The sequence below is a fragment of the Thunnus maccoyii genome, chromosome 9, assembly GCF_910596095.1.
Source record: "Thunnus maccoyii chromosome 9, fThuMac1.1, whole genome shotgun sequence".
Taxonomy (NCBI): domain Eukaryota; kingdom Metazoa; phylum Chordata; class Actinopteri; order Scombriformes; family Scombridae; genus Thunnus; species Thunnus maccoyii.
This window is the reverse complement of record NC_056541.1, coordinates 34,695,120-34,708,577: the sequence shown is the minus strand read 5'-3', so window position 1 is coordinate 34,708,577 and position 13,458 is coordinate 34,695,120. Positions and strand designations below refer to the sequence as shown.

Sequence of the window (13,458 nt, the reverse complement as noted above, 5' to 3'; positions counted from 1 at the left end):
TCCAGTAATTTCAGCGATATCCAAAAACTTTCTTGCTGCATCAGCAACTATCTCTACTCTCTCGAATTTCCTGTCTGCCTCAGCGGCACAGTGAATCACCATGGCCAGAAATGCTAAGAACATAATCTTATCCTTACAAAACCAATATTCATCATGCTTCCCACCTGATTTGTTCTCCTTTACTTCTTGAATCTTTCCGTTCCTGGCTGCTTCCTCATGGCTCAGCCTTCTCTTGGACCTGATCCTCATGACTTCCATCTCTTTCTTTCTCTTTGGACCATCTGCTTTCCAGTCTCATGCCTCCCCCGCACTGATTACGCTTGGGTTCTTTTTCACAGTTTCTTCTGCTGAACTTCTCAGCTCCACATTTACTGCATAATGTTATGAGACTTACCGGCAGCTGCGACATTTCCGACAGCACCTGAAGGCACCATCGGGCCTGTGTCCTGCCTTACTTCCTGTAGGGGAAGCTCAGTCAGCTGTCACCAACTGAGAGGCGAGAAGAGGGACAGAAACACACAACAAGAGCTAAAATGTCTAGTTTTTCCAACAAGTTCAGCGCTTACACGATGACCGAGCTCAACGAAGTCCTGGAGGACGACGAGAAACTCACACAAATGATACAAGAGATGGACGAGGTATGTCAAAGCCTTTTGTAGTGCAACGTTAGCTGACTGCTTTTTCTCGGTCACTGTTTTTCCCCCCCTCACTCCTTTGTTGTGTTTTCCAGCATAGGCTCCGTACAGTGACGGAAATGGTTGCTTTCGGATCACGTTTAGGTTTTTGATAATAAATACGTGTTGTCATCGAAACTTGAAACAGTTCGAAACCCAGAACCGGGTGACGGATCGGTAACCTTGGGAGGGAGCCGGGGCGAGCATTGTCTCAAGTTTGAACACGCGAAGATTCTCAGTTTGCGACATTGTTGCTTCACTAGACGCCTCCTGAAACAGCACGAGCTCGTTTAGTCAGTTAAATACTTGAACCAGGATACATTTTAACGGCCACACTGATGCTGAGTCATGTCAGAAAACACGGTAACTCAAGCAGTGGCCTAGCTTCACACTCTTATCAGGGCTCTGGTCGTCACGCCAAACTCCACTCACTATTCTGCCAATTTATGACTGACCGAGGAAACGATACTAAACACAACCATCAGCTCACTACAGCCATACGTAGTACTCACAACATCATAACTAAGGACTTCTGTGCTGTTTTGTGGAATAAAGATGTAATTGAAATTGACCAACTATAATTTCTGAAAATGTGTTAAATTACACTACATGAGACTATGTGTATGAGCCAGTAGGTAAGCCAACATTAATGGACACTTCTTAGTTTCTTCACAGGCCTTTGGCTCATCCGGACTTCGTGGCCTTGCTCCAGTTGCACAAGGAGTCAGCAATTTCTAATTACTGTGTACCTGCTTCGCACTGTATCATAAGCAGCTGATAAGCCTCAGTTTTTCCATTCAGGGAGAGATTACCATAGTCCCTAGAAAGGTTTATACCGCAGACAGAAATTTGGCATGTAACGGGGAAGTGCTAAGATTAGAAGTATTTTTATACCGATTATTCCCCATGCTGCTGCTCCTTCCAAAATAGTCAAGTTCAGTGTGGGCTTAAATTTAACACCCTAGTGTCCTCCTGCTGAATCAGCCCCATTTGATCCTCGGTGTTGGAAGTATTTTCCCACCGTGCTCACTTCCTTATTCTGCTGTCATGTGAAAACTCCTCAGGATACACTTCACACCTCCCTTTCTTACCCAGCACCACACTGTGGGCTCCGATCAGTAATTACAAACCTTTAACACACATTGTCAGGACACAGGAATTTTTCTTGTCTGTTGTCATGGCGCTGTGGCTTTGACTTTGGCAGTGTAAGCTAATTTTACGTAAGAGTGAGGACAGATTGCCTAAAATGTGACAAATGGCCTCTCTTCTCAGACATGAGAAGCTACTGTATGTCAGTTTCAGTGCAGCATATCTATTTCAGTTTGCAAAAGCAGGAAGAGTACAGTAAAGGTATTGTAGTGATTTGTATGAATGTTGTGCTGTGAGCAAGCCTTTTGTGTTGTCAGTTCTTGTTTTTGATCCACACCCTGCCCGATTGTCTCCATGGTTACGTTTTCCACTTCCCATAGGTTACAGAGAGGGAGGGACTTGTTTACTGCAATGACGCTGCAGTTGTTGACTGAAGTTAGTCATAAGATAATAGGAAGGACATGGGAGAATCTGTCTGAAAACAAAGGCAGTGGGTGTCAGAAGGCTTCAGGTGAAGCACTGAGTGTTCAGCTGCACTGTATGAACACAAATCCTTTCCTCACATGTGGACACGTGCTCTGCTGTCGGCAATAATCCCGTCGTTGTACAAAATGCACCCTGACTTTGTTTAAATTTGGTGCATCTTGTTTTTTCTCATGAATTGACCTTAAATGTACCACTTTGTGTTCTGCTTTATACTGAGTGAGACTTGTAGGTAGCAGACTGTCTGTGGTTTGTGGTCTGACGACAGGCCTCGCTGTAATAATCCAAAACGGTATTTAAATTGTGGATTTTATCTTTTCATTTTTGATCAATTACCTCTCTGGTTTCCACTGATATGAATTGATTCTTTGGTGACCCAGTTTTAGAAGGTACCCACATGATGTTTCGGCTCATTTAAGTGCTGAACGCTCAGAAGCAAGTTCAAATAAAACTGTGCAGCGCCACTTCGCCTTTGCACTCTTATCTTTCTGAGGCCTTAACTACCTCAGGAATGGGTTTTGCAGAGCTGGCACGCTGCACTTCAAGTTCACTTGTAATCATTTATAACTAGTGACTGGCACGTATATATCAAATGTCACCAACTGTTGCTCACCACACAGTTTTATCGGTGTTGCTCAAGGGCTGATTAATGGCTAGATTCAAACATTTGCATGCCTTTATGATGATTGAAATATTAACCTTCTTGAATATTATCTATTAACATTTCTAGTTCAGAGTCCTCAAGCCATTGTGGTGTTTTCAAACCTGCATAATTCAGTTTCGCACTTTTGTAACAACTCTCAGTTCCTGTGAGACGTTTGTGTGTGTGGTTGTGATTGTGGTGCACCAAAGAAAGGAAGAAGGAAATGCAGCTGCCATTTCAGAATTATTGAAGCAAATGTGCGACCAGTTTTAGAGGTTTTATCTTTTTGTAGCGACCTCTATCTTATTGTGTGTTATTACACTAGCTCTCAAATTCAGGTCCGTGGTCCATCCAGAGAAACTCTCAACCAGCGTTCACCCAGCGTTCACCCAGCGTTCACCCAGCGTTCACCCAGAAAACAATTGTGTGTTGGGTTTGACAGAACAAGCCTGCAGTTGCGGATGCTATTTAAAGGTCTGCATCTTCAGCGGGCCATGATGGATGAACGAAGCCTGGTCACCTCAGGATATGATGGTGTGAAGAGCAGTGGTGATAGATGTATTTAGTGTTGTTTTCAATGTTCAACCCAACCACCAAACAAGGCCTTCCTCAGTCACTCCAAGAAATGACTCCATAATCACCTACGCTAAAGTGTATATTTAGAGTTTCCTTACATGGTTTCATCTGTTCCCTGCTATATGTTGGTTGGACGTGTGAAATGAGTCATTTTGGAAGGAACAGGAGAGCTTCTCTGTCTGATCATGCACTGTTCAGACACTTCAAACCTGCATTAAGTGATATTTGTGAGGTTTTGTTACAGCAACTTTACACGGCCTTTTACCTCTTTTTAAAACATTTTTTTCGATTATAGTTGGTTCTCCAGATGACACATAGACTGTACAGTTGAGTCTCCATTGTCTCATAACTTCCCCATGTAAAATCATAGATAGGTCAAGCTCACATAATCTGATTGTACCCTTCCTGCCGCTGTGAAATGACAGACTGTTGAAGTAAACAAGTTGCTGGTGTACGTTGTAACAGTTGTAATAACGTTTAATCTCACGTCAGATTTGCAGCTACAATATCTCCTGCTCACTAAAAAGAACTGCAGAAGCCGCCGTCACTAAATAAACACCTGTACATGTGAATGCACCAGTACAGGTGTTACTTCTTCATGTAGGTGACAGTGAGCCCGTACGCACAATAGCAGGGCTCAGGTGCTGGCACACCTGAATGGAGCCATGATTCATGTAATTAGATACACCTGTTGTTTCCTGTTGCAACAAAACGACTGTTGTAACACAGCAGCCATTACAACTTGATAAGCCAGTAGTGTCTCAGGTGCTGCGTTTATTTATATATATATATATATATATATATATATATATATATATATATATATATATATATATATATATATATATATATATATATATATATTATTTATATTTCAGTTATTTAGCCAGTTAGGTAAAAGGCCAGGCTGGTGGTGTAGCTCTGGGACGGCCATGTGGGTCGAGGCTGAATTATCACCACCATTCATTCATGGTTCCCAGAACCAGCTGATGACTCTGGTGATTCAGGCTTTTCCTTTAGTGATAGCACCATGTTGAAATATCTCAGTAACTATCTCATGGATCACTATGAAGGTGCTGCCATCTGCTCAAAATGATGAATTAGATTTCTGACCAAATGCCTTCAGAACTAATGACGTCCCATCAGCCTCAGCTGTACTTTGTGTTTTGTGATAATTAGCAAGTGTTATATATTACAATAAGATGATAAACATGAGCATGTTAGCATTTAACTCAAAGCTAATTTACTTACAAGTACGACCTCTCAGCTGCTAGTTTGGCATCGACTGTGTCTGATGGTTTCCATGGTTTCAATATTATTTTATGTTTCAGTGTCATAAGGCATATCACTCTATTGAAACTAGATGATAAACAGTAGTGAGAAAAAGTAGTCTTTTCTTGTTTTAAGGAAAAGGTGCTGATCTTTCTAAATATATGAAGAAGATTGTGGGAGTTTAAGATTCATAGTTAGTATACGACACTACAACATGCTCCTCAAAAAACAATTTCTCTCACATGGTGAGATTTGTTAGAGTCCAGTTTGTCTCTGTCATGACGTCTGCGTTGAAGAAGTGCCAAGATAATTCCATCAAGACTTAATTGACTTTGTGTGTTTTGTTGTAGATGCAGGAGGTCCAGCAGAGCAAGGAGACCACGCTGGTAAACAACCGAACCCTGGCGGAGCAAAATCTGGCTCTGCAGCCCAGACTGGAGCACAAGAAGGAACAGCTCACCAAGCGTTACAACTGTCTTCAGGAGAGCTTTGAAGCCTATCAGCTTCGCAAGTCCACCCTAGGTACAGCCGGTATACTGCTGCTAATGCAAGAAAGACAAACATCTTTGATTGATTAGTTTATCTCAGTGTCTTTAATTTTGAAATATCCCATCAAAATGTCCCAGAGCACCAGGTGATGTCTTCACATTGCTTGTTTTGTCTGACCAAGAGTTCAAAACCTCAAGAAAGTCAATTTCCTACAATGTCAGAAAAGGAAAAGAGCAAATCTGTGCATCTGAGAAGCATCACGTTTAACAATCAAAATAGTTGCTGATTAATTACCTGCTATTTGACTGATTGACCAATCGTTTCAGCTCTACATCAAATGACCACTGTAATAAAACTGATGATGTCAAGATGCGGGTGATTGCAGTCATCTGCTTTTCATACTGTTGGTTATCATCAGGGAAGCTGAGATATTATGTAATGTTCTTTTCTCCACATTGTTTGTTCTTATTCTGCACACATGCTCAACAGACCTGTTTCACCAAAGCCCACAGTTGCCGTTGGAGGCAGTAAGAGCCCTGTTGTCATGTTGCTGCAGGAGTCGCTGCAGCTGATCCACAGTTTGGATCTGAATTAGATCTTATGAAGGTTTACGGAGCTGATGTCCCTTACTGACAGACAGAGTGACAATACTTGTGAACTTGTTGATGCACTGGTTTCCAACCATTCACTACTCTACTACGCTGATAAAAGTTTGACTAGACTCTGAAAGCTTTGTGCTACCTCGTATACAACACACATACAGGTCATCAAAGTCTTTGTAACATGTCAAATGTCTCTGTTTTTATTGCTTCATGGGCTGAATTTAAGTATTTAAACAGAATTACTGCTCTTGTTAAAGCAAAATGTGCTTTAAATCAGGGCCATGTAGCTGAAAATGTACCATGATAAAATGTTTCATTATTTTTAATAACCACAACCATTAATAATTTAACCACTTAATTCATCAAGGCACACAGGTAATAATATTCATCCACGCTGTTTCTGCTGTGACGTTACGTCGATGGTGCAACCAAACAACACACCTGCTGAATGACTGGCTGTTTGATTGGCTCCGTTAACAAGGGATATGATTGGCTGTTTGATTGGCTCCGTTAACAAGGGATATGATTGGCTGTTTGATTGGCTCCGTTAACTAGGGATATGATTGGCTGTTTGATTGGCTCCGTTAACAAGGGATATGATTGGCTGTTTGATTGGCTCCGTTAACGAGGGATATGATTGGCTGTTTGATTGGCTCCGTTAACGAGGGATATGATTGGCTGTTTGATTGGCTCCGTTAACGAGGGATATGATTGGCTGTTTATGAGACAACTGAACTCTGTGTATTCATTATGTGCTTTCATGGCGGTTTGCATTTAAAGCATTTAAGTGAAACTATGGAACAGTTTTCTTATTGATGAAGTGTTTATTGCCAGCCTACTTTAAATGACATATTAGTTGTAATGTGTGGACACATATTGTGATTGTTTCTAGATCTAGTTAGATGGAAGTGGTTTTCATTAAAGGCAGCACTCTAACAGTCCTCGTCCTTGTGTCATACAGGAGTCAATACACAGATCCAGCAGCACCATGGATTAGTTTGTTGTCAGCAAGAGATGGCTTTTGTCAAATGTAGGTTAGCCAGTGTACCCCCACCCTCCCGCCGTCCTAGTTATGGATTTGCTGTTGAGCAGCTGTGGAAGGACAGCGATGCCCAGAGCTGAGAGACACACAGCCATTTGACCCAGATGAAAGATTCAACTTACAGTACCTTGCTGTGTGTTCGTTTGCATACAGTTACACTACCAGCACCCTCCCTGCTGCGTCCTTTCTCCAGGAAATGGGTGGCCTCTGCTTTCCCCTCACTGTCCATGTGGCTCTGGAGGCCAAAATGGCAACTACACTGCCTCTGAGGACAACAACCCACAGTGGGCCATTGTGCTGCCGAGCAGGCTGGTGTAAAACAGAGACAGTGGGTGGGAGGGAGTGGTGGATGATGGGTCCAGCAGGCGGGGAAGTCGGGAGGGTGGGACAGGGAGAAAGGCAGCCCCTCAGATTCACAGCAGAGGTCGATGTGGACTCATTTACTAAATGGCTGTCTCATGATCTCCAGGCCCAGACTGTGTGTTGTGCACTCAGCAGGCTGTCCGCCGAGCCAGTGAATCACAGCTTTGTGTTGAGAAGTGCTGCTGATATGCCTGAGAGTCTGCCTTGTTATGGGAGAGAGAGCTAGACAGAAAGAAATGAGAGTTCACCCTGGAAAAAAGCTTTGTGTCAAGAATGAAGCCTCTGTCTTTGAAGGCTTTTCTTTTCAATTGAAACTCTGTCAGTAAAATTTGGCACCTCGACGTGAGGTTTTGGGATCTAGTGCCAACAATTCAGAGATAAAATGACCAAATTTCCAGTAAATTGGCCAATTTGACAGTTTGGCCTCGCCTCTCTTTACTTTCAGAATAAAATCACTTTCTTGGCTTTCGGTTTTTTCTTAGCCAACAAGTACTCGAATTTTACAAGCAGCTCCAGTTTCTCAAACATTGGATTTGCTGCTTGTCTTTGTCATATGTTACTTTATGAAATATCTTTTGATCTTGGAGAAAATTAGAATTAAGTAAAAGGAATTAAGAGACATCACATTGGCTTTGAGAAGCTGTGATGGATGTTTTTCACTACTCTTTGACATTTCATAGCCTGAACGATTAATCAATAATGAAAAGAATCATTAGTTACATCCCTGTTCTTATTTATTTCATATGAATGCTTTAGCTCTCATTGTTGCTTTGTTGTGCTTTTAGTAAAAGGTCTTGTTCTCATGCAGTCTGACATGTTAAACATTACTGAGCCAGTGTGACAAGCTCCTTAACAAACGGTTACAACGTTCTGGCATGCAGACGGTGATTCCAGCATTATGTGATTTCAGCATTCGAGCACTGACAAGTCAAACTGCTGAAGGTTTAGTGATATTTCATTCTCAGCCGAGGTAATAGTTTCCACTGAACAAAGCCTCTCCTGGTGTGTAGTCGTGGAGGCTGTTGACACGGTGTGTCAAACAGGCAGATGGATGGTTTATTGCTAACCTGCCTGAAAACGCCTCCTTCCTGTCACTGGTCTTATGATAAAGAAGAACTGATCATTTCATCAGAGCCTTATTATTGGAACTGCATGTTCTCTTTGTCCCCAATGAATGATTTCATTGCTTCAAGAATACTCCACTGATTTAGCATTACACTGCTATTGTCACAATGGATCACTAAAAAAGAAATCAAAGCAGTAAACTAGAAATATTGTATTTTCTTTTTCCTTGTCAAGAGATGGTGCCTACATTACCCATAAAGAACTAACGTTAGACTCCACTGCACAGATTCAGGTGTGTTATGCTAGTAGCGGCTAATGTAGCCTGGAGCTGCTAGCTTCAAGCAGAGATGAGGACTGATAACCTTAATTCTTTCTAACTCCACACCCTCAGATTTATTTCTTTTTCCAACTTGTAGTCTTGAGCCCTAACTGACATTGCAAAGGAGACCAGATTTTGCAACACCTGTAAAAAGAGCAGGAGGTAGCTTGTCCTGAGCCTGTTCTCGTTCTTCTCTTTCTCTGGCCTTTCAAACCTTTCAACCCTTACTTAGAAATTCATAAGTGACAGTATGCAGCAGAGATGACCAACAGTGACACCCGAGAACTGAACTTTGTCCATATTTCAAGTAAAAGAGTGAAAAGACGGATTCACAATAGTTCAAGTGTGTCTTAAAACAACAGTCAGGAGCCCAAATGAAGACGGAAACTTGTTTCTTGCTGTAATCATTCCTCCTGTTCACACTGACCATTAGAAGATCCCTTCATAATGACCTTACAATGGAAGTGATGCAAAAATGTATTCAAGTTTATCTGAAGCTAAACAGTCGTACAAATGAGTCAAATCAAGTAGATATCTTTCAACGTTACAGTCTTTTTAGTGCCAAAGTTCCTCTTTTTGTTACTATTCTTCCACCTGCAGCTCAACAGGGAAACACTGTCCGAGGAAACACAAAGATGCTAAAACGACTGTAAATGTGTCAGATATCCACTTGATATGACTAACTCAGACTGCTGAACTTTGGCTTCCATCACTTAGATTGAAAGTGTATTTTAATAGTGAGTATGAACAGGAGGAATGATTACAGCGAGGAAAACCTCTTTCACTGTTCACATGGACACCTGACTGTTGTTTACACACTTGGAAAAATTGTGAACCTATCGATGGAAGAGTTTATAGGATTTCAAATATGAAGTCATTTCTAATCTCCCCTGATATGATGGAGGTTCTTATTATTTTATACTGGCTCTTATAAATCATTGCAGTAAGGTACGAGAGAACCTTAGAAGCTTTCAGTGGAGTCATGGTGTTGCATCATATCCACATCAAGTTCTGAGGGCTTTTCCTCTGAGAATAACATGTAGGGGCTGAATTACAGTTTTGGTTTGAGTGTGTTGAAGAAGGAAGCCTAGAACAGCATATCAGGTTAGACCAGGTGTCCCTTATAAGTTAAGAGCCACTATATTGTCTAGGCTTGTTGGAATGTAGGTGACTAATGATGTGTTGCTGATTATATTTCCTGGGTGTGTGTGTGCGCGCGTGTGTGCCCGTGCGCGTGCGTGTGTGTGCGTGCAATCCCAGCTCCAGTCGGTGTTGACTTTCAGTCCTTCTTGGGAACACAAACAAAAAAAGCTCCCTCCTTAGAGACACCAAGTCAGTTTCAGTTGACACAACGGGGCTTTGCGAGTTCACAGCAAACAGAGAGAGGCGCTCTGGCTGTTGGGACGTGCCGGTCACAGGACCATGACTGGCACATTTCACATATCCTGCCTCAGCTTTGCATGACAGGCTCATTAAATCCTGTTGCTATCAATACATTCAGTTCAGCGTCAGAGCTGAGGGAATACTCTGGCTGTTTGATTCATTTAAGGAATGGGTCTGTGTTGCTTCAAGCGGTGTGTAGACAGTACACAAGAACCTTGTGACTGTTGGAGAGATTGTGTAAAGGAGGTAATGAATTGTAGTATCGTGTCATTTTAGGTGTTCATGTTCACAGACAAAAGGGTCCTTGTCATAAAAACAGTGTGTTAAAGCTTTATCACAATGAAATCTTTGTAATAAAAATAGCACATGTAACATCACAGTGTGTCTGAACAGATTTTCACATGTAAGTTATTACATTGGATTCCATCAGAGAGTGTAGCATTCAGTGAGCATCAAGGATAATGTTTAGTGTGTGACTTTGCATGCTAACGCTACACTTATTTACATGTATGGTGGATGGGATGGACTAGCTTTGCATCATGGACACCACATACTGCATACCCAGTTCTTCTGGATCTGCCTTCACTCAGTTCAGGCCCAGCAGTATAATAACATTAGTTTTGTTCTCATGTCTTGTTATTTTATAGACCACAAGTCCGGAAACACCTCCCTGGACATTTTGCTGGCCCTGCTGCAGGCAGAGGGAGCCAAAATAGAAGAGGAGACAGAGGTAAGCATTATACTGCTCTCTCCATGGATGACTTCATGTACTCCCTCAGTGGCACCAGTCAGTGATTCATATACCTGTCCTCCCTGTTGATGATGTCCTCTGCTACAGAGGCTCCATTGTTTCAATCTGTTGGATAGCGTGGGGGCAGCAGGAACTCTGATCACTGTAACAGCTACCTGTCCTCTCAGTGTTTTTCAGCAATCAATCAAACCACTAAGTTGCTCGCTCAGACATGACTTTGGGTAATGCTGCATTCACACTTGTTGCTAGGACACTACCTGCGTTTTAGTCTCTGGTTTCAACTTCCTGAATTCTGGTGTCACCAACAAAGACACTGATGGCAGGGACCTCATTTATCAAGCTTCAGTCGCCTCGTTTCTACAGGCAGAATTGGGTTTTATCAATTACACATGTACATTTTGAGCTGCTCTTTACCCCCTCTAGTGGTACTCAGGTGTCATCGCAAGTAAACCAACCCTACAATCAACCATGTAAGCATAACTGAAAGATTGTAAACTACCACTCCTGAAGAGGTGCATTTCTGTTTTTACTTTGAAAACCATGTAATAATTTCTTTCAGAGTGAAATGATGCCTTCAATGCTTCTAGTTCATCTTGTTTCTCTGCATCACCGAGCACCTGTAGTTCTATATGAGATATATGTTATGGATCAATCTTTAATAACACTACCATTTATTTTAATGGACAACAATAGAATAGTCATTCAGTCGTAATTACTATTTTATAACAACACATGAAGTGTGGAACCAGTTGTAGAACACTGTAAAATACAACAACACCACAGAGACTGATGTCCATGAATCCTTGGCCCAGTGCATGCTGGAAAGCTAGCAGGAAATACCAGTATTTGGCATTCTGTATGTAAATGAGCCTGCACATGCACAAGCAGAGGGATGTAGAATAGGTGGTATTTGTCACTGTGCTTTGCATGAAGTTGTGTTTAAAAAGTACTGACTTTATTTTTCACATGGACAGTTCCTATATACACATTTAGATTTAGTTCTACATGTTCTTTGGTAAACAAGGCTTCAGATCATGAATTAGACCACACGAGAGGACTGGGCTGTAAAGTGTTCTTAAAATATAACTTCAGATAAACATCACAGTTGTGTAGTGCTTAAATGATTCGAGATATTCATTTGATCCCGTTATGACAGGTATTTGTTATTATGTTTCTCATAATTAGATGTGAAGCAGTTTATCTGAGTGACTGATGTTGTTTCTTTGTTATTTCCATCCTCATGACTCATGTTGGGTTTCAACTTGGTGTTGAATAAGATTCAGAAGATGTCTTTACTTGTCTCAACAGAATATGGCTGATTCCTTCCTGGATGGAGACATGACCCTGGATTCCTTCATTGATGCCTACCAGAGCAAGAGGAAGCTGGCTCATTTGAGACGGGTGAAGATTGAGAAGCTGCAGGAAATGGTGCTGAGGGGCCAGCAGCTCCCCCAGGCGTCGGTCCCTACCTCCCGATCTCAGGATGTGTCAGCAGCGGCGAGATGCTCCTCCTCCCTCCTCTGCGAGGACAGCAGTGGCTCGTCCCCTGTCCCTCAGCCCAGGAGAAAACCTCCACCTCCTCCATCCCAGCCTGCCCCGGTTCTAAATCCAGCTCCAAGTGCTAACCCCCAGTCTCCCGTCTTCTACTCAGCAACGCCATATCCCCCGATTCCTCCCAGAACGGGCCAACAATTCCCCAACGTCCCCTCTGGCTACCCCAACCCCTTCTTATCTCAATACCCGCCTGCTTTGCCACAGAGGCCCCCACCTCGCATGGCCCCGCAGCCCGGCTTCATCATGCAGTAAATAAAAGCAGTTGCCACTCAGAGGACACAGTGTGTGTCATGGACTTTTCACCACTTGACCTCCTCTGAGAACTCTTTTCTATGTCGTCTGCCTTCTTGGAATATGACCAATCACAACAGGAGAAGGCAGAGCTGCACTGGCTGGACTGGTCACGTTCAGCTGAAACAGATCTCCAATAATCTCTGTGGATCCGTGCTCACCTCTCACTCCCATCAACGCAACCAACAAAAAAAAGACGCGACGAGATCGGCCTCGACTCCCGCTCCAGAGGGAGGGCCCGCCGTAGGCTGTAGTGAAACAAGCGTCAGTCTGCGGGTCACTGAGCTACTGGGACTTTTCATTTATCAGCACTTTCTGTCTCCAGGCGGTGCCCTCAGCTCTGCATGCCCATTAGTTTTCAGTCTCTCACCTCCCTGCAGACATGTTCCTTAAGGTGCTGCTTTTATGGAACACTAGAGCAAAAAGGGTTCAATTAGTCATCTTATTTTCCACCTGCAGCATACTAATATTAATGGTAATGTATATGCAAGCAAAGAGAGACCCTAATTACTGTGCAGTTTTATTGAAAATATCAGAATAGAATACATTCAGGCGAAACTGCATCTATGCTGTCTTTTTTTTTTTTTTTTTTTAATGAAAATTCGCAAGGTACATAGAAATATTTGACATCTTTTTATGGTAAAGTACTAATGGAGTTATGTTAATAATATCCAGGATAGACTGATTAACATGCATAAAGGGGGGCTTTGGTTGGTGTCTGAAGAGGGTCCAGACCTGCCTAGTTCTTGATCCATCTCAGGGCAGAAGTCAAAAGGGAGTTGAAAGAGAGGATCAGTAGCTGAACTATTGTAATAAATGACTGGGCCTGTAGAGCCTTGCCTGAAATGAAGGATTTATGTAT

General features: G+C 42.4%; 1 protein-coding gene across 1 annotated transcript; it reads left to right on the top strand.

The window, feature by feature from the left end:
• The first annotated feature begins 437 nt into the window (after positions 1-437).
• On the top strand, positions 438-13,206 carry vps37ba (VPS37B subunit of ESCRT-I a). Its single transcript, XM_042420454.1, has 4 exons — positions 438-638; positions 5,088-5,259; positions 10,648-10,730; positions 12,060-13,206. The coding sequence occupies exons 1-4, from the start codon at positions 534-536 to the stop codon at positions 12,555-12,557; spliced, it is 858 nt and encodes a 285-aa protein (XP_042276388.1). The 5' UTR covers positions 438-533; the 3' UTR covers positions 12,558-13,206.
• The last annotated feature ends 252 nt before the right edge of the window (positions 13,207-13,458 follow it).